At 39.3% G+C, this 21,397-nt stretch overlaps 1 protein-coding gene across 1 annotated transcript in view; it reads left to right on the forward strand.

The window, feature by feature from the left end:
- ADGRD1 (adhesion G protein-coupled receptor D1) overlaps positions 1-21,397 on the forward strand; it is a 110,744-nt gene that overhangs the window by 69,679 nt on the left and 19,668 nt on the right. The window contains exons 17-21 of the mRNA XM_072351036.1: positions 1,337-1,448; positions 5,593-5,746; positions 9,879-9,945; positions 10,779-10,845; positions 17,692-17,783. Coding sequence (XP_072207137.1) covers positions 1,337-1,448; positions 5,593-5,746; positions 9,879-9,945; positions 10,779-10,845; positions 17,692-17,783 — 492 coding nt within the window. The remainder of the gene's footprint in view (positions 1-1,336; positions 1,449-5,592; positions 5,747-9,878; positions 9,946-10,778; positions 10,846-17,691; positions 17,784-21,397) is intronic.

Raw genomic sequence — 21,397 nt, forward strand, 5'->3', positions numbered from 1 at the left:
CACCTACATACAGAATCATTCAAACTGCCAATTAAAAATAATTTGATTAGGTTTTCACTGGAGAGCAGGGCCTCATTAGACAGCTGAAGTGAAATTTTGCAATGTAGTGTTAGATGATCATGAGGTAAGTGGAGAGGAATCTGGCAAGTTCTTTGCTACTCTGTGTACTGGCAAGGACAGCTGCTTCCCAGGAGGGCAGTCCTGACTGCCTCCTGGGGAATGATGTTCCACTGTGTGACTGCAAGAAGTTCCTTATTAGAAAGCCACTGATACCAAGCAACGCAACCTGTCTTTCAGAATTACTTTTAGGGCATCAATATTTCTTTTTATCTCCCTTTTTGCTCCTTTCTCACTGAATAGTGCCTGAAACGGTGCTGGAAGTACCAGGGCTAATCGCAAGCCATCAGCTGCATTGCTGAGCCTATGCCACCCTGCTGAAGGGGACATGCACAATGTGCACCAGCTGTTACAAAAGTCATCACAATGCAGCATAATAAAAGATGGGAGTGCATACTGTCATGCAAAGGAAGCTGGGTCATTCATGCAGCCAAATGGTCTAGGTCTCCTGATACTGAAGGGGCTGGCAGGCAGTATGTTGAACAAGAAAGCTTCTCACTACTACTGTTGTTTTCTTTATGCAAAAGGCCTGAAATGTTTGGATAAATGTTTTTGTTTGTTTTCTACTTCCTGTTTCTGGATGACTACAGAAGCGAAAGGTCAGAATACTCCCAGGAAAGTGTATTCTTGTCAGATTTCCAGCCAGTTTTTGCAAAGACAAGAGAGAGAGATTCAAATAATGTTGTAATCATGTTCAGTGCACTGTCAAGACAGGCACCGTCCATATGTGTACGAAGCCATAGATCCAGTGCTAAAATGCTGATAGCGGTAAACTCAGAATTGTACCTGGAGGTTTTTTAATTACTAATTTTCTAATACAAGAAAATACAAACAAAATACAAACAGAAACTTAGTGCCAGACTGTGGGCTATGTGGTATAAATTGCTGCATGTTTTCTGTGAGGCACAGATCTGATTTCCTTGACAACTCAGCACCATTTAGAGTCAAGCTCTTCGTTAAGTGTCAGTCAAGACTCATTATCAGAGCTAGTTAACGTGCAAATCAGACTTCTAATGCCTTTGGGATGGTGACAGAATATACAGGAAACCAATTTGGTACCGCTGAGACCTGGTGGAGTAAGTGCTCAACAGACACTCCACCAGAACAAGCAACCAAAAGCCAGTCAGAAGTATTTATGATGTCAGATAAGTATTCTGATAAGTATGTTTATGCATCATAGAATACTGTTTTGTTCACCTACCTTTCTGTCTTCTGCCAGGTCTGTGAGCACCATCCGCAACCAGCGCTATCATATCCATGCCAACCTGTCCTTCGCTGTCCTGGTAGCTCAGATTCTGCTTGTCATCAGTTTTCAGTTCAGCCCTGGAACGGTAAGTGAGACAGAGCAATGACAATTTTGCAAGGCTTCTGCACAGAATGAATGCCACATACAATGTCTATAGGGTGCGAGATCCCCCATTTTTCACATGCCAAGCAAAAAATGCCACCCCACAACACTGGATAAAGACTTCTGTGAATTCCAATAGCATTATCATAGTATCTGTCCATGTTTGACTGTTTGCAGAACAGAAGGGAACAGGAGCCCAACAAATGGTAAAGTCGCTATAGTAATGAGGAAGTTCCAGCTGCATGTTCACACGGATCAATTGACTTTTGCCTCACAAGGTTTATGTGTACTCTCATCATATTTCCTCTACTGAAAACTGTATAAATTCTATAATGGAAAATTTTGCATAAATTTTGCTTTTAGGTAAGGTAATATTTATATTTCTGTTAGGTGTTTTGTTTACGTGCTTCTTTGCTTAATGTAGCCTCCATTTTCTGCTACGTATACTTGTCTTTTTTCACGTTAAAAAGTCATTCTTGCTCAAAGACAATGAGCTTCTTGGTAGAACTGTCACAATTTCTTCTGCTCCCGTGGGCAGCAAAACAAAAAGTCTGATTTTTGTTCATGGATTTTAGTTGTGTGGCAGAACATTCAGTTGTTCTGAGCAGCAGATCTATTGCTCGTCATCTCCAGAAATTTTATGTTTCTAAAATATAACTGATGTTTGTTTGACCTGAGTCATAATCAATGAGGAAGACACAGAAAGCACTGCTTACTTAGCCAGAGGTGGCAGAAAACATTGCCTCTAGCTATCAGTATGAGTTAAATTGAGGATTTGCAGCATTATAAAGCATGTATACACTTCTCTAATCATCTACAGCAACTACACAAGCAAATGACAAATGTGTTCATATGGCTGATCTGGTACTTTAAGTAATTATGGGCTTTTTCTGCTTGATCCTGTAGAACTGAGCTTGAAATTATGGATTGATTTTATAGATCTGCTATGATGGATGGGAATTCCTTATACAGAATACCAGGATCTAAACCATTCAAATGGGCATCTCAAACATTAGTCTCAATTAAGATGAATATGTCAAGTTACTTATATTACACAACAGTGAAAATAATTTCTTTCCATGGTACTTTTTAATAAAAACCAAACATAAAAACTTAAGATCTGTTAATGAAATGTCCCACCTGAAAAAGGCAGAAACAAAACCTGATTTTAAAACAACCTTCCAGTGTGCTCTATTTTTGTAAATGGCAAGACTTGTAATGGTTTGCTATTGTGGTCAGCCATTGCTCCAACAGTTTCTATTAATATATATATACATATATATTTCCAGTACAGGTAAATATGAGGTCTGCATACTTCTAATTTTGCCAACACAGAAATGACTTAAATTTATATTTATCTAAAATTGAATGACTTGAGCATCTCTTAAGTTTATAAATAACAGTAATATCTGATGCTACATTTTCTATTACTACCTGAGGATCTAAAACCTATTTGTGAATCTAAGTTCATACTCTTTTGTTGGTAGGTCCTGAGTAAGATAATATGCAAAGGAGAAAATAATAAGGAATGATTTAGATGGAAAATGAAATAGAGACAGTGGAGAGCAGCAAAGGCTTTATCTGTCTACCATCTATCTACCCCTTCTCTGTCCATCTATCTATGTATTGTAGGCATTGATCTCTTCCATAGTTGATTATATCTGAGGCTGAAATGTCCACCATGTTTACAAGTGTGAAGATTTCTTTTTGTAAACCACAGCTCACAGAAAGCGAGCCCTTTTTTCTTGCATCAGGCTTTCAGATGTGAAACGTTTCACAGAATCCCTGGATATTTCAGCAACAACTGTAACAGCAATAATTGTAGGGAACAATTCTGTAAAGATCTTGAAGCTGAAAAGCACCAAACACGTATCTGCTGCACTTTTATTTCTATTGTTATAATCTCTAGGGATCAGAGATGTTGTGATTCATCCTGTTATTATTCTTGCATCTTTTCCTTCTGCATGCTCAATTCTCACCAGCTTGGGCATCAGTTTTAATACCTTTAATTGCTGCTGTAATCGAACTGCTAAACGTTAGTTTACAAAAAGAGAGCGGCAATATGTACACTGGGAGGTGAACTTAATCTTCTGCATCTGTCAAAGATGGGTATATTTAGTGCTAAACAGTTTATAAGTGCCCTGCTTGAGAGGACAAATGGTACCAGTTTGTTTGAGGAAATACAGTGCAATAAGGAATGGCACTGTACAAACAGACCATGAGCTGGCATCACTTTCTTGTATGACTTCATCTTTCTCCCGTCTCCATCTCTATTGATATTTAGGTTTTGATTCCAGATATAGCATACAGTATTTCCCTAGTAGTTTCAGATGTATTATTTGTTTGCAAATTATACTACAGCGTTTTTCCTTTCATAGTGTAATTTTTAACTTACAAAATTCTACTTCCATAAATAGAACCTGAATCTATCTAATACATCCGAGAAGATCTTTTTATTATTCTGTCATCTAAGGATGTCATCAAAGTAGTTATTAAGGCATACATGCAGAATGAGTATTATCCAGCACTGTGCACAGACCAGACTCCTGCTACTGCACTGTAGCTGGTTTTTTTTGCTGTTTTGTGATGCACATTGCTTGGCTACTTGAAAAACTGAAAGCATCCATTTGACAAGTGGAATTTCTAAGCCAGCTTTATGTTGCATTTTTACTGTTGTGTACTAATCTTCTGTTGGAAATCAAAAGGAATTTAAATGGATTTCATAGCCTTATGATAAAATTAACTGGGAAGATTTTTACAGTTCTGGACAATAAGCAAATTTGGTTTAGCTGTATGTCACGGAACATTTGAAATACTAAACACTTACAGATCTCACTTACATGAATTAAAACCGAAGTTATTGTTTTTTATTACATCTAATCACAGTGGATTTGCATTGAAATGTCCCTTTACAAGCAGAGAACCAGCTGAGTGCAGGTCTGGAAGTCTTTACATTGCACTACACTACCAAGATATAACATTTTAATTTTCATTAGCACAAAAAGTCCTAAACTATCAACAAAAGGAATAAAACACCACCATAGAGAAGCTAAACTGACAGAACAATGGGAACTACCCATTAACATCTTATAAGACCACTGTGGAAGCAAATTGGTTCCTACTGGTAATGCATCCTCAGCTCACAGACTCCAGCAGCCTGGATATCACACTGTAACTTGTTCTGGGGAGGCAGTGAAACCATGAAGACAACAAAAATCTTCCCACTGACTTCATGCAAGAAACCCCTCCATAATCCTGGAGGTGTGATAGAAGTGATGCTACAGGATGCAACTCTGATATAGCTGAACTCAGATACAGCTGCTACTCATTCTAAGAGCACATTTAAAATGCACCATTGCATTGTCCTAGCTCCTGCTTGCAAAAACTTGATAGCACATAGTCCTCCAAAAGATTATGTCTGTAAGGTCTCTATGGAGAAAGATGTAAGTTCTTTGCTGTAATTGCTTGGTGTGTTCTTGCCAAACATGGCTTTGTATGGAGCAGATATATGTTTTGGAAAATGGGAAGCTGGGAATTCAAACATGCAGGCAAACCAGGCAAACCACAGAGCAATTAGGAGCTGTGAGCCAATTAAAGCTTACCATAATTTTTTGAAACCTCTGTTAATGTTAATAATGGAAAAAAATAAGAAACTTTTGCAAAATTTAAACCTGGACAGACAGTAATGGACTGGAATACAGTGTGATTTAATGTGTTATCATATATTCATTGTGAAGAACATTACAGAACAGGGAGCATTGTACAGCACAGTACTCCCACTCCTCTGGTTCTCTTATGTTCACTACAGACTTGGCAACAAGACGTTGAAACTGCAGTTTTGACTTGTTAAATATCTTGTAGACTTTGGTAACAGTATTGCTTATGCACATACAAATAATCAGTTTTGCTTTCCACAGCATAAGATAAGAAAATCTTTTACTCCAAAGCTACCTCAAAATGTCTTAAAAAAATGAAGTCCTCTCGTGCTTTGCTCTTTAGAAGAGCTTTTAACCCATGATGAAGCATATAGTGTAAATGTAAAAAGAAATAATAGCGATTAAAAAATTGTAAAAGCAATATGTCTGCATCGCAAAGAAGTAATCTATTATTTGTTGTTGTTAATTTAGGTTCCTTGCAAGATCTTGGCCATTCTCCTTCATTTTTTCTTCCTGAGTGCTTTTGCATGGATGCTGGTGGAAGGATTTCACCTCTACAGTATGGTGATCAAAGTATTTGGGTCGGAAGAGAGCAAGCACTTGTATTATTATGGAATTGGATGGGGTAAGCATTTATTTGCTGCTTGCTTTCAGTCTCTTCACTGTGAAACAAGATTATATTCAGAAGCTTACGTAAAAGAGTGATCTTATGATCCCAATTTGCTTTCCTGAGAGTAGAAAGGAATTCAGCTTTAATGTGTATAGTTTACGTGTCTTAAAAGAAGTTCCACATGTTTGGGGAAAGAGGCTATGAAGGTTTTATCTTAAGATTATTTTGTTTGGCTGTTAAAATGAGGGTAAATTGTTCTTGAATGCAGCTGTCAAAAGAAAGTCAAGCATTCTTGTACCATTCTGCAACCATAACAGCTACACATAATCCAGTACCTAATAAGAATGACCATTTTTTACAGCTTGGATTGGCTAATTCTTGCAGTGATTTAAAAAGGTCAAAAGAAATCAGAGACAAAGGATATTTCTTCTCATGTTAGTCAAAGCAGTTCATTTGTTGATTCTTTTATATGAAACGTTGACTGCATTTGACAAACTCATTTGCAAACTCATAGGACCTGGAATAATGTGAAGCCTCAGTTCTAAAATTACAAACTCAGACACATTATTTAATTTAAGCAGAAAATCTCTGTTCTATGCATACATATAAAAGTTTGCAGAGACTACTGATGACAAGTTGGAACCTGAGGCACGAGTTGACAGGAGTTGGGAACAAGGAACTCTACACTGACTACCACTGATCTGCTAATGTCTATCGAGGCTCCAGAGAGATACCACTCCTGTAAAATGAATTTAACATTAATCAGAGAGATGGGATACCAAACATGCAGAGCTGATTGAAGTTCCTGTGTATTATCTTTAGTCCCAAGGGTGCTAAAATTACCTTAAAGCCCGCAGTTGTAATTCAAAAGAGCAATTTGAGGAAGGTGATAATATTCTACTTTTAAAACTATCCTGAGACTGACTGGGATAAAAAAATACTTTATTGCCCCAGTGACTGGGCATAACAGACACAGTATGTTTACTGTAACAAAGCTCTTCCCAGCCAGCCATCTGTAGGACGCTGATGATAAAGGCTGTGATATTGGAGATTTTGCTGCAGCACTTTGACTTTAACCTGTCTTTCAATTTCTGACAATTTCCTTTCTTTTGAAGACCACTTTAGAACAGAGATTTTGTTCTAAGCTGTCAAAAGATCTAAGCTTCCTTATTTGCTGCCCCAGATTCATCCACAGATAGATAAAGTATAAGGCAGCAAAAGAAAATCATACAGAATTAACTTCCTCAAAACAGATGGGAGAATATACTTTTCCCCACTGAGTAAATTAGATCTTTTAAGTATTAGAAAGGAATATACATCATTTGTGTCCATTTAATTTATTACTAGTGCCTCAGAAACGTAAAGCAAATGGATTACATGTGAAGTTTAATGCTGAAGAAAAGGAGGGAAACTGGTAATCTCTCTCATGTTCATTTTAGGCTTTGCACTTGAGACTGTATTTGAGCTGATAAATTCAGCCCAGGAAGAATTCTATCTGAGCAAAGATGGGGCTTTTGGGCTTCCTGTGCCCAGCCGCTCTGAGTTTATGCCCTCTCTGCAGGCTGTATTTTGATGCATAGTTTAAGAGGTAGCTTTAAATTAGCTGGCCTGCAGACCTGGACAAGCTACAGCAGCACAGGGAGGTGTGTGGAATTATTTGTCCCATTTGAAGGTGACACTGTATTGCACTGGGACTACAGAGACACAGATGACACCGCTGCCATAGATCAGCTGCCAGAAATGTGTGCGAGAACATTTTCATCTGATCCTGTGCTCTGGAATGCACGGTCTATTGCATCATAAATTTAGCAATTCTGGGTAGAATTGGTGAGCATATTTGTAGCATCTGCTAACTGAGAAAACTTTCAGATACAGTCAAGAGCCATAACCGTAATTCTCTCATGGATGGTAACCAGTGCCAGCACAACATCAACATTTCCTATTATGGGGGTAGACTACACAGCTCTTACACAATTATTTCTGACAAAAGATTAAGCAAACACATTTACTTTTGTGTATAATATACAATCCATACGAATTCTTCAGTCCAGAATAAATCTTACTATCCTCCTAGGCTAAATATAGTTTTATTTCAACTTTTATGGAGTTATTGAGTGATTGTTTCTTAATGCAAAAAGGGTCACAATTCACTGTAACAAAACCTTGATGCTGCATACGTTGCTATCTACCATCAAATATCCTGTCAATGCAAAGAAAAAGCAAGCACTGCACTTTAGGCTGCAGAACGTTTTACTATCCCTGTCTTAACAGGTCTTTTTATGCAGATGACTGCTCTGTGTTTCATCTGCGTAAGTTTTATTATCTTCTAAAAGAACTTTGTATTTAATTTTCCTCTTCGCTGCCATTTAAAATTGATGTCACAGTAAATCCTTTGAATATCTGGCTTTTGGGAAAGAAATGCAAAGTAGAAGTGTAGAGGAGAGTTAAGACACAGGTATTTTTGCTTCTGTGACGTACAGGCAGGGTTTGCTTGTTGAAGGAAGACAGCATCAGAAGATAAACTGTGCCAACCAACAGTGTCTGTGGTCAGGGATACGAGGGCACACCGAAGGGCTTTTAGCCCAGGTAGTTCATGTAGCCACAGCAGAGCAGTTTTCAGCAGGTGGGCTCATGTCAGTGCATAATTGCTATGCTGAATATGATTATTCTTGGTTTGTTCAATACGTAGGGGATTCTCCTTCTTTAAGCAGACAGATGAAAACTAGAAATGTGCTTCCTCTTAGTTTTTACACAAATATGCTTTTGAGGGGTTAATCCTAATTTGGACGAGCATGGGAGAACAGGAGCAAGTTCCAGGGATGTTGAAATCCTCCCAATGAATTTCAAAGCGGAAGACCAAACCATGCCTGTTGATGCTGCTTCTTCCCCATTTCTAACTACAAGGTGATTCCAGACACAACGATTAAAGAACAAAAATACCATTTCAAAAAACGAGAGTTCTGCCACTACCAGAAAGTTTTGCAGAATTCTGTGAAGGTGATTAAGAAGATGATGAGAACAATCAGTAAAGCTGAAGCAGAAATTGCTTGTCAGAGAATTTTGTAAAAACCTCATGGAGAAAACTGGAAGAATTTGAAAGAAAATTGAAACCTCAAGTTTTCATGTATAATACTCTGTCTGGGACATGGTTATTAAATTCCACAAGATGACAGAAACCTAAACCTTCACATTTTATTAAATCATACAGGGATTAACAGACAATCATTTAATATTTAAAGGGATGAGGTTTCCCTATATTCAGAACTGCTGGCAAAAAGGCCCTCGTTCCCTTTCCAGTTCCCTGCCTGGAAAGCTGTGTGAAGTGGCACAACAGGACAGTGCTGAGGCCAGCGGCACACAGCCACCCCTGGCAGTAGGGCTGTATTCTTCTGCCTCTGGATAATCACCGCATCATCCCCACAAGCACTCTCTCACCACACTGCATGCTGCATGCTGGAGCTTTCCTATCTGGAAACATCATCTACTTTAAGCTCAGAAATCTTGCAGGGCAGTTACATATTTATATTAAAATAAATCTTGGACCGGCACCTGAGTGGGATCCTAATTTGCTTTGCTCCATTCATAACTGCTGCTCAGTGCTGAGCACAATGTTCTGGGCAACTAAGGGTCACTGTAAGAAACTCATCTGTTTTACAGTTTGTTTCTGAATTCTTGAGCGAGGTGAGCTTAGTTGGGGGGAAAGTGGTAAAAATAAACTTGGTGTCGCTCCACAGAATATCACTGTTCAAATAGTGAGAGACAGAAATCATACTAAAAAAACCAACTGAGCTGAAAAAGAGCTACGATTCTCAATGAAATCAGCACTAATTCAGTTCACTGTGGCGCAGGGGTAGAAGTGCCACTTCGCTACACAGAGGGCTCGAAACCCGGGAGTTGGACTCGATGATCTCTAAGGTCCCTTCCAACTCGCACGATACTATGATACTATGATACTTGTTAAATTAGCGCTTTACTTTTCAAAGTCATTTTGTTTGTCCAACATTAGTTGATTAAAATATATCGCATTAAGCAGCTTCAGGAGTTCGACTTAATTCTAAAATTGCTCTGAGTTGCTCTGTTGTCCAAGCAGTGGTTAGCTGAATTTGCAGGGTTTCCTGGAACTATCACAACCTTTGCCTTTTCACAGGCTGCCCGCTGGTGATTTGTGTAATTTCTGCAACCTCGTCCTTGGACAGCTATGGAGAAAGTGACAAGTGAGTATGAACATGTCTCCATGTCAGGTACTACATGGATGGAAATGTCTGTGAGCAGGGCTGCAGCTCTGCACTGTTCTGGAGCTGTGGGAGGATGGGCAGACATCACTGCCTCCAACAGCGGGCACCCAATGGGAGCACTCTGCTCACTCACACACAGAATAAAGCTGAGGCTGAAGGATTTCTGACAAGATGGGAATAAAGATCTTCAACTAAGATATTCGACTTAGATATTAGTTAAAGATATTCAGCTTTTTGAAGAAAACTGAAGTTGAGCATCCGCAGATTTAGAATTGATATTTGAAGAAAGAAAATCTGTGTCCTTCCAATTTAAGTTGGAAAAAGGAAAGCAGAATTATCTGAGAAAAAAACAAAGGATTTAATTCTGCCATGATGTACGAGAAAGTTCTGCAGCAGGGGTTGTTTGTCGTGTGTGCTTAACCAGCCTACATTGCCTGTGCTGTAAGAAAGAAGTATGACTGTGTTTTCCCACCTACTGCCCAGCTGGGCAAGGCAGGAAAGGCTTCGTTTTGCCTCTTGCTACAAAGGCAGTGCTTTCAGTGGATGCAGGAACAACAAATAACAAATAAAACCTTTCCTTTCTTCCTGTCTTTCTGCCCCTCATGCTATTTAAAGGGCTGCTGAGGCAGATAGCTGTCCCTGACTCTTTGAAAGATACAAATCTAAATGAGATCTTGCACCGGAATTTGAGGGCTCTCACTTTTAAAATACATCAATGTTTCTAAACTTACTTTTAGTCTCTTGTTCAATCAAGAACATTAACATTAAACATTTGTGTGTTTCACCTAAAATCATTCTATTTTTCTCTACAGCTGCTGGCTTTCCCTAGAGAATGGAGCAATCTGGGCTTTTGTGGCACCGGCATTGTTTGTAATTCTGGTAAGTAAACCCCTGGCTGCTGTTTTCATACTGGATGTCTGTCAGCCACAGAACAGAACTCAGCTGGAGGGTGTTTGAAGCTGTTGCTTGTAGAGATCTCACTTTTCTGGGTGAAAGCTGAATGCCCGCAGTGAAGATGATGTTCAGCAGGGCTTGCAAGCAGTCGGCAGCTGGCAGAAATGCAATAAACCAACAGCCTGAGCTGTCACCTCTCTGGGGAAGGTAACAAGTGGCCTCCACATCTGCCTTCTTCAAGTGATAATGTCTTTGTGCTCTTCTGCACTGGGATTTTGATGTTGGTTGTGGCAGTTTGTTGGGCCAATTGAGACAGGGCTGGGACAGCTACCAGGACACCTTTCAGCTGCAATGAACACCATTTTCCAGAGGAGTATGCACATTCATGACTGCAGTACTGGGACATGGATGCCCTACAGCAATTAAATTATACCTACACATAAAATTACAGTGCATTGTGGCTCAATCATGCTGAATGCTTAAGCAGTCAGGGGTCTGTAGGAATTCAGCGGGAGATTTCTCTCTCCAGGTAGAGCTATTCATATTGTAGTGCAGTGAGTGGTTGTGTTTGCCACTGCACATCTCTGTAACCGTTTGGGGAGCAGGAGGTGGTCCCTTCAGTTGACCAGTACCATCACAGCTAATTTTATACTGCACCTGGGTTGACATTCTAGCATTTGGCTTGGAGACAACAAAACCAGCAGCTCTTAGCCCAGTGTATTCCAATAGAGATATAGGCTCTGAAAAACGAGGCTGTATAAACATATATAAAAAACAATGGAAACAGTTGCTATGTGAGCGTGGCAGAAATTGCCTCATGTTAGTGTTTTAATGAAATGATTAATGGCAACAGTGGAAATCCCTGCACAGAATTTCTTTTTTTTTCTGAGGGAAACCATATGAATGCAAATCAGAAATGTTGATCACAGGATGAGAGTTGGCTGAGCAGCTCTGAACTGTGTTCTGACAAGCTGATTATCTTGTTCCCCAGTACCTTTGACCTTCTGTATGTGAGTTTAAGTTCAAAGATGTGTGGATATCGATGACTGGAGAGCAATTAAAATAACGCAATGTTTGAACATCTCCTCTCACATTAGCATTCACTTTCTGGACGTTATTCAGCAGCAAAGGAGGAAATGACACGCAACTTGAAAATCCAATCTTTCCCAGCTGCTGTCCAAAGATGATATTAATCAAAACATGCCAGATAGTGGAGCACTTACTCACCTGAGTGAGCACAGCCTTCTATAATTTGCATTCGTAGCTGCTTGCCAATGAACGTAAAGGTTTAACTATCCGGCTATCACTCATGATATATAATATTTGTGCAGCTCAAGTTATATTCTTGTAGGAATGCAAATGTTTTGCGAAAGAATGAGCTCACAAGGTTGGTTCACGTCGAGCAATTTGTTAAATAGTCTAAACCCAGCCTCTCTGTGCGAAACAGCAGCAAGCTGGCTGACAAATTATTCTCTCTGGGCATTGAATATGCTAGATGAAAAATACGTTAGCACCTATAGGGAAATAACAAGGCTAAACACTATTTTGTGTGTGCATGTGTGCCTCCGCTCTTTAAAGAGAAAATTAGCCACTAGTTGTGTGAATTAGTGTTTAGCTCTGAAAATATGCCTCAAAAAGCTGTTTTTTGACTGCTTTTATCCACAATTTATCTCTGCCAAGAAAAGGGATTATACTGTGAAGAAAACAGGGGGCCTGCTCCTTTCAGCTCCCACTCACTAGAGAATAGGCAGACCCAGTCTGCTTTTGTCCTGCTGCAGCCTCACAGTCAATGCAGACATCACGGAGCCTTAAAACAGAATGATGTGGTAGGAGTGTGACTGGGAAAAGAATACTCACACATACTTTTCTGGGGAGTAATTTGCAGAACCTCCCAGTCCTGAATGGATTCATACCCAAAGTTGAGGAATATAAGGAAATAAATAGTTCCTTCCATGCGTACCTCTCTGGAATTCTACCTGCACCTCCACATCCACTTCAGGTCCCCCTGCCCCCAACCACGACACTAAACCTCAATACCATCCTTGTAAGGCGACTGCCCATGAAAACTGCTGCCATTCATTTGAAAGCCAGCCTAACCTCAGCCAGTGTTGAATGCCTGGAAAAATACGTCTTCAAAGCAACAAAACAAAAAACAAAACTTGACGAAGCACCTGAATTTTTGGAACAAGGCAGTAAGAGCTTCTGGCAGAAGGCTTTGTTTGTTATCAGCCATCTGCTGCCTTGGTGTGTATCCACAGATATGGCAGAATTAAGGAAATTCTACTGAAAGCATCTGTGTATGCAGAGCAGTGGGTGTGCTACAGTGAGCAATCCATTGCTGGAGGAAGATTGGGTTCTGGTTCTAAGTTCCCTCTATTGTTTTCCCTGCAAGCAGTTACTTGCCTGATGATTTTTCACGTCTTTCCAAGTCTTTATGGACTTAAGTGATTTTCAACAGCACACTGCTACCATGGTTCTGTGCCATATGGATATTAGCTCTGTAGCCTGTGTCTTCAGATAGGACACCATGAAACTTGAATCCCAGACTGAGAGTGCCATCACTGGCTTCAACTAGCACTTGTTTATGATGAGTGTTAAACGTATGGAAACAGATTTCCTCCTCATACACCTGCTGCTCATACATGCTTTAGTAAGCTCAGTTAGCCTCATGGTCTTCTTTTACGTGCCAATGCAGAATTGAGCCCGTTTTTATGTGCTGAATTGTATCTGACTCCGCAGATGGGCCCACTGATTTAGAAGTGGCACCTTGTGCCCGTTATTAGACACCATTTGTCATGGGAAGAAGTGGCAGAACTGGACCAATGATGTTTAAAGGTGCTGAAACAGCAGGATTTCTTCAGTGATTGAAATCAGATACATACTTAAGTGCTGCGGTGAAACAGAGCACAAATGAACAGACCACAGCAGAAAAGCTGCTCTTATTTTCTTATTAGCACTCAGTTATAAGCCAGTTCAGTATTTTTAAATTGAATTTATTCGTTATTTTAAAATTAAATTTCCTCTCACCAACAGAAAAATATGAGATGATTTTTAGAACAATGGGACAGATTGTAAACAATTAAAACTGGAAGTTATGTACAAGAAATCTAAATCAACTCCAAGAAGTCCCTTTGGCTTTCCAGAATCATTCCCCCAGCTTTGAACATCTCTGTGTATGGAAATGCATCACACTCCCTGATTTCTGATGTGACCTGGCAATGGGCTGCAATTCCAACAGCTTGCAGTGCTGGCGTGCTATTAATGATGTCATGGCAGAGATTAGAGTAACTTGCGCTGTCAGAGAATACGTTAAATCTCAGACTTGAAGAAACAGATCTAATTCCCCGTACCACTGTCCAAAACTGAAGTGGAGCTTAAAATAGTTTATGGTTTCAGAGGAAAGCTGCTCAGTAGATTTAATTAAGGCAATATGCTTCATCCGTGTTTTAAAAATTGTATTTCCTCTGTGCTGCCAAGCCTTTTCTTGGCCAGGATGTAACACAGCGCATCAGAGAGCTTTACTCATGGGATTTCTGCACTGCGCTAAAGAAACAACAAAAATCTCATGAGACCTGGAAGGAATCTGAGTGAAAACCTCAAAAAAGAAGTGAGAGAAAGTCCTTCTGTCATCTCACAGCATTGTTTGCTGCATTCATTCTGCTCCCCCAGTGAGATACTCAAGAAATCCCACTGCGACAGCTGAGAAAAGGCATCAGGTGTTAGAACTGCTGATAGTTTGGCTCATGCACTTGGTGTTTTTCCATGTCCAAAAACGTGACCCAAAGAAGTGCTGACAAGAAATATTCACATTGAACAAGTTCTTTTTACTCATTTAACTCTCTGCTTGATCCAACAATTTTTAGTCAGGTGAGGCTGTTACCAGCAATAGCCAGAGCTCCCTGATGCTCCTGGGATCTTCCCATGGGCTTTGGTGGGCTCTGGATCAACCTGCCATACTGGGAACTGGCAGCTCCTGCCAGATTCACAGAGTTGTGAGATCCTGAGGTCGGACCAGCTGCCCTGAAAGGAGTCCTGTGAGTTAGGAAACGTGCTATTGTTATTAGCTGTACTTGATAGAGTGGAGTCAGTTCCATGTTCTTGTGTACTTTTAAGGCAAAATAACTACAACTGGCAGGCAGTCCGGCCTTTCAGAAAAGTAAGAAACAGGAGCTGTATACAGTTCTCTTATCTAAATGTTTGTTCTCCTACTTTGAACATTCTGATATATGCTAAAAAACAATGAGCGCTTCATCAAGTAATCATTCCCCTATTAAAGTTATTGGTTAAGCATTTATTTCAAATGCCAGAAAAATAAAAATCACTGGGAGGAATAAGTGGCTGTATTTTGGTTTTGGTTTCCCATTTAAAGACAGTGGAAATACCTCCATGCTTTGCTTACTGAAACATTAACAAAAGAAGACATTCATAGCTAGCCTGTTTATTTAGACTGAATGAGAATACTTTAATTTCTCAAAATATCTAAACAGAAATTTTCAAGTGGTTTAGGAAATTTAAACACAGATCTCTGGGACTTGAGTGTAAGGGTTGGTTGCTAATTTTACAAGTACCTTATTTTTATCAGCAGTCAGATCACAGGGCTTCCGTCACGTCTTGTAAATAATTAACTAAAGCACGCTGGAAGGGATATGATTACACTGACTGCACAAGAGGAGGAGCTCAAGGTCTTTTTACCTTTCAACTTCAGACAAGCCAAAATATAAAGAAAATTCATTTCCACTTTCATTTATTTTTACATGAGAAATTAAAATTCATCTGGAAATGCTAAGCTGTTTGTGCTACAGCAAACCATCTCGTTTCTGTCCCCTTGGAGACCATCTCGCTTGTGATGTTTTGATAACCGTTTCCTACGGTTCTTTTCCAGTTTGAGTGAAAGTCTGCAAGAATCTGAGTACGCCTTTGTTGCTGTTTATAGCCCTTGTTGACTTTGGTAAGATGCAGGAAATTCAGAATTTGAGGAATGAGGTTTCATCCTTTCATCTTGACTTCACTGGAATTTATTATTTCAGTTTTTTCCAAAACTTATTGCACAATCTGCGTATTCTTAAGAATGCTGTGCAAAAAGTAAAATCTAGGACAGTTTGTCTAACGAGAATTAGGAATGGAAGAAAGGGTTGGGGTTAAGTGCTAGTGAGCTTGGCAGGAGCGCTGTTTGCAGTTATCGGAAAAAGGGTTCATGCAGCAGTTGAACTTGAGCTGTCAATGAGAAATCTTCAAGGAAGTGTCAGACGAAGAGGCTGATTCTTTGGATAAAGGACCAAACTGGGCTGGTGAAGGAAAATTTGCTGGGGAAGAAGTAAAGGGTACAGAATTCCTGTGAAATTCCCATGACGAGCCGCAGAGCTTTGCTGGGTGGACAAGCAGCAGAAAACTGGAGAGTTTGGAAGAGGAGAGAAAGAAGAGGAAGCACAACTTGTTCATATTCATCATTTGCTGCTTCAGTCAACATGCATATTTAGCATATAAATGGGTTTTTCAGAAATGCTTGTTACTGCCTCAAAGAGATGCTAAAAATATTTTCAATATATGATTTGGTGGGAATAGGGAAAATGATCACAAGAGCATTCAATTTCACTTCTTATTAATCTCTGTAAAACCGATTGAACAACGAATACTCTCATAATTGAAAAGCAGTTTTGTTCTACAGGGAATTCTGTGGGTGGACTAAAAAGCCAAGGCAGAAACAAAGTACCACATCTGTCCCCACGCCTTACACTAGGTGATGGTCTGCCCTGAGAAACCTGCAAGTGAAGAAGTAGTCATGAAATTTAAAACTGCCACAAAAAACAATTATCACCAAACTTGGTCATTTTTACCTCACCCCCCTCGACCCCCAAATTTGAACATTTATTTTAGAATTTATTATGACGATTCAGTTTAAACTGAGCAGTCGTACTCTAATGGATTCTTTTTATATGTTAGTTTAAGAGAGCTTTGTTCTTTCCTTTTTTTTGGTGCCAAATATCAGCTTTGTAGCTGATGTGTAACTTTAGGCAGAAAGAAGGGACAGGGCTCTTTCACCTTCACAGTCTCTCTCTCCTACTCTTTTTTCTTTAGACCTCAGGTTTCTGCAAAACAAGACAGTCTTTGCCACATCTCCTTAGAATGATGAAGATTTCTTTCTTTCTTCACCTGTGACTCTGGAGCAAACTTCCCTTTGTTGCACCTTTTCAGTGTTAGTCGTTTCAAGAATTCCTAGGTTTCTGGTGGGAATTCTTTTCATCCCTGACATCAAAACACGTATGGTTTTTGGAGAGCAGGGTTCAGGCTTAACATGTTTTTCTCACTGCTCGTTTAAAATAATCTCATGCTTAAGCTGCAAGCTGACTTTGGTCAGAAACAAGAATTATACATTGTTAAGTCTAGTGAGAAAGGTGTTTTCTGAAACCTGTGCATATGAAAGGATAAAACTGAACAGAATGCAGACACAGACAGACCCCTGTTCACTGATTTTCTTGTCTAATTTGTCACCTGGTGGTATATTATCAGAGTATTTAATTGTAGAGTAAGGATCCTGAACACTTTAGTTATGAATCAGTGTGTCATTCTGGCCTCATCTGAAAGAAGCAAGCTGTTTCTGAACGAGGAAAAAAAACACAAGCTGCCTTTAAGAACCCAGTTAGGGGAGAAAGAAATCCATTGACAAACGTCAAACGATACCAGTCCAAAACAGGACTCTCTTTCACCAAATAAAAGCATCAGGTGAAGCTCCTACTTTGTGTTGCATTTGCACAGTGTATTCTTAGGGCACTCTGTACCTCCGACACAGTCAGTTCTTCATTTCCTGATCAAGTTTTGTTTCTTCCTCTTCAGGTCAATATTGGTATTCTCATTGCTGTTACAAGAGTTATCTCAAGAATCAGTGCAGATAACTATAAGGTCCACGGAGATGCCAATGCCTTCAAGTAAGTTTCCCATATTCAAATTCTGCTATAACAAGCTCGTAATCGCACATGTCACAGCCTCAGGACATGTATGATGGTATTCTAGAACTCTGATACCATTCCTTTTTAATAAAAAGCAAATAATGATAAAGATAGCACATTATTTGCTTGAATGCAGCCAGTTAACCTCTATTTTATGAAAGCCAAATGCAGCATGGGATGAAGCCTTTAGTTTTGCATGAGTTAAGGTGTTTTCCTGCTTACTACAGTCTCCTGCATTTGCTGATCCTTTATTTTCCTTTATTATTAATGGAGACTTTCCTCTTACAGCTATTTTTAAAGATAAATCTCACACAGTACGATTAATCTGTCTTTGGATATTGCAACTATTCCATTCTTTCAAAGGATAAACTTGTTTTGAGCCCCAGTTTAGCAAAATATTGAGGCACATGCTTATTTTTAACACTCTCTTGATTCTGCAAAGCACACAGACTTATACTGGATTTAAATGTGTTCTCAAACTCAACTGTGTCTTTATATCAAGGTGCTCTGAGCCCCCAGGGATTGTGACTTCTCTGAGTGTATCATCTCTTAAATACTGTGCTATTGAGGCTAGAGGGGAAATTTAGGGTAGATACATTGCTGTATCTGAATATGAAAGGACAAATTGTGATTTCTAAAGTCTGTAGGATTATATGTGGTTAAGTAAGAAGATAACTTAATACTCTGAATTTAAAGTAAGATGCAGAATATTACACTTTGTGTTTTACCTCCTGGAGACGTTTTAGTCCAAATACAAAATGCACCGTATATATCTCAAGGAGTTTATAGCTTGGGTAGAGGAACAATGTGTTGATGGTTTGTGCTTAATGTTTCTGAGTCACAGACTATTGTGTGATAAGGTGCAGCGCCACCAATCTGAATTGGTGTCATAAGGAATCATTTTTATGCTTGAGTTACTTACGTAATTTTTAAAATGCCTTTAAGATGACAATATTGGTGACAGATACCTAATAGAAGTTAGTTTACTTATAGTACGCTTTCCCAACAGAAGAACAGTAAATAAACCTACACAGAAATCTATACGATAATTACATTGCAGTGAAATGAAAGGACTGGGAATTAAAATAACCGTTTCAGATTTGGATGAGTCCCTGTGACGGTCAGAAATACAAAGGAAATACAGAACTTTGGGAAGCAAATAACTGTGTATTGTCAATGACAATCTGGATCCATTGTTAGAAGTATGAAAACATGAGAACGTCCATAAACGGGAGCTACACAGGTAGCTCTGTGCAGTAAGGTGTTTCCTTACTTGTGTGACAATGAGGAGTCAATTCAATACACATTACCCGGAACACTACTCTCTCTCTCTCTCTCTCTCTCCCTAAATATATATATAAATACTTACCTAAAGCCATGTATGGATACATATGTAAAACTGTCTAAGCTACCAAGCTTTTCTTGGAAACACCTAAATTAACATGGCACTACATGATTTTGGTGAGACAGGAATGTACTTTGTCACAGTGTCTTAGTTCTTCGCTGTAGTGAAGTGTTTCATAGGGCAGAAGGGGGTTTTTAGGGCTGTATTCACTGTTTCGTAAAGCAAAAGAAGCAAAAAGCAAAATAAAAAAAAAAATGAGAACTGCTCAATCCAATTAACTTGTGAGTGAAAGAGAGACTTCAATGCATTCTTTTCAAGCTGGAGTGAAATTTAAGTGGAAAGTGCAATAAGAAACACTAAGTTTCTGTCTGCAACAATTTAGATGATACAGTGGAGGCTCTGAAGGTTACAAGTGGTAACGAACCAAAAGGCATTGCAAAACTGGCTGAAGAGCAACTAAAGTGCTGTGATAGGAGTCTAAGAGAGGTGTTGGCTGTCTCTCCTTGGTAACTCAGACCAATATTTACAACTGCTGTAAGCACCTAACAGACCTCACCCTTGCAGCAGCTGCTGAGTTCAAACAAAAAGCAGTTGCAGGCATTCAGGTTTGAAAACCTCAGCCTGCACGTTTATGGATCTGGTCTATCATCAGGCTTGTCTCTTGCCAACCTTTCTGGCCGAAAGAAGAGTTTTATCACATTGAAGAGCTCTGGCAGCCCGAGTGGGAGAGCACATCAAATCAGAAACCTCTACTCACCTGCACTCCCTATCACTGGAGAAATGTGTGTTTCTGCCCTGCAGTCCATCTCGTCTGCTTGACACACTTGCCCTAAAGGTTCAGCTTTCTCTCCAGTGAATCTGAGGGAAACCCACCTTGCCTGGCTCCAACACAGATACCCCCCAAACACCATCAAGTCCAGAGTCATAACTCACACCTCGAGGTCACCAGGCCATGACTAAACAGAGACTACCTTAGGAAATTGTCAGAACAAAGCCGAAGTTATGAGCCATCATAATATCAATTAGAGAAGATACGTATTGTAAGAGAAGTGTTAGTACTGGAGCGTATTTAGTTTCCCTAAAGATTAAGTTACTTGGCAACGCAATTGGATATTATGAACAAGGACTTGTTTCTCTTGGCAACAGACAGCAATAAACTGATGTAATTATTTAGAGTAATTGTTCCTGATTTTCTGTGTGGCAACAGGTCCTCTTAAATGCTGACTCAAATATGACCACAGAATTTGCATCAGGATGAGCCAGTGCTCAGCTCTGAAGGCAGAGCCTTCATAAACTTCATGTTAAAAAGCCAAAGCAGACAAGCAAAGTGTTAACAAAATTTCTTTCATATCATAAAATTAATTAATTCATGATTTTCCCAATTCACATTCCACCCAGAATAAAGTGCTGTACATTATGGGCTGATTGACCTTTTCAGGTTCTGATGTTGTCTGTAGTCTGATGCAGGTCTGTAGTCATAATGAAGATATCAGACAGCATTTTGCTGATCATTTTCCCCTATTTTTGGAGATACGGGCAGATGTGGACGTGTTTCTTTGTTTTTGAGCTCTTTGCCAGGTCAGCTGTTGACTCTCAGTAAAATAACACTGTGTGGTAACTAATTCAGATGTTGCATTATGAGAATGTTTTGCAGCCAGGGAACAGATTTCCCACCAAAAGGCTAATTTAAATGTTTTACTATAAAGAATACTGAATCAAAGACATTGAAAAATGTAAATGCATATTCACATTTGTTTGCATTATCCATTCTTCTTGACTGGACTTTCATTTCGGGAAACAATTCATTCTATGTTTGTGTTTAAGCATTCTATGTTTGTGTTTAAGCATATAAGTAGTCTCTCTCTGAGCTAAATGCAATTAAATCAGATTAGCTTAATGGAATTGCTCACGTGCTTGTAGAAGCAAATGATTACTTTTTTGAGTTATGGACCATTTGAACACTTTTTTTCTTTTTTTTTTACGTTATTCCTGCTGCGTGTAAAATCTTAATTTCTAATTCTTAATTACAACCTAATTGGAAATATTTCTTAGCTTTTTACTCCATTTTTCAATACCTTCACTCATTTCCTTCATCCCTCCGAACATGATCCTGATTCAATAAAGTATGAGAGTTTTTTAGTTCTATACTGAGGGAAGGATTAACACTTTTTCTGTTTAGTTATATTAATGACTGAATATTGGAATGAATGGAAGCAGCAGGACAGCAAGAAAAGTTCAGCAGGGTAAG

The sequence above is a fragment of the Excalfactoria chinensis genome, chromosome 16 (genome assembly GCF_039878825.1).
Source record: "Excalfactoria chinensis isolate bCotChi1 chromosome 16, bCotChi1.hap2, whole genome shotgun sequence".
In the NCBI taxonomy this organism is placed as follows: domain Eukaryota; kingdom Metazoa; phylum Chordata; class Aves; order Galliformes; family Phasianidae; genus Excalfactoria; species Excalfactoria chinensis.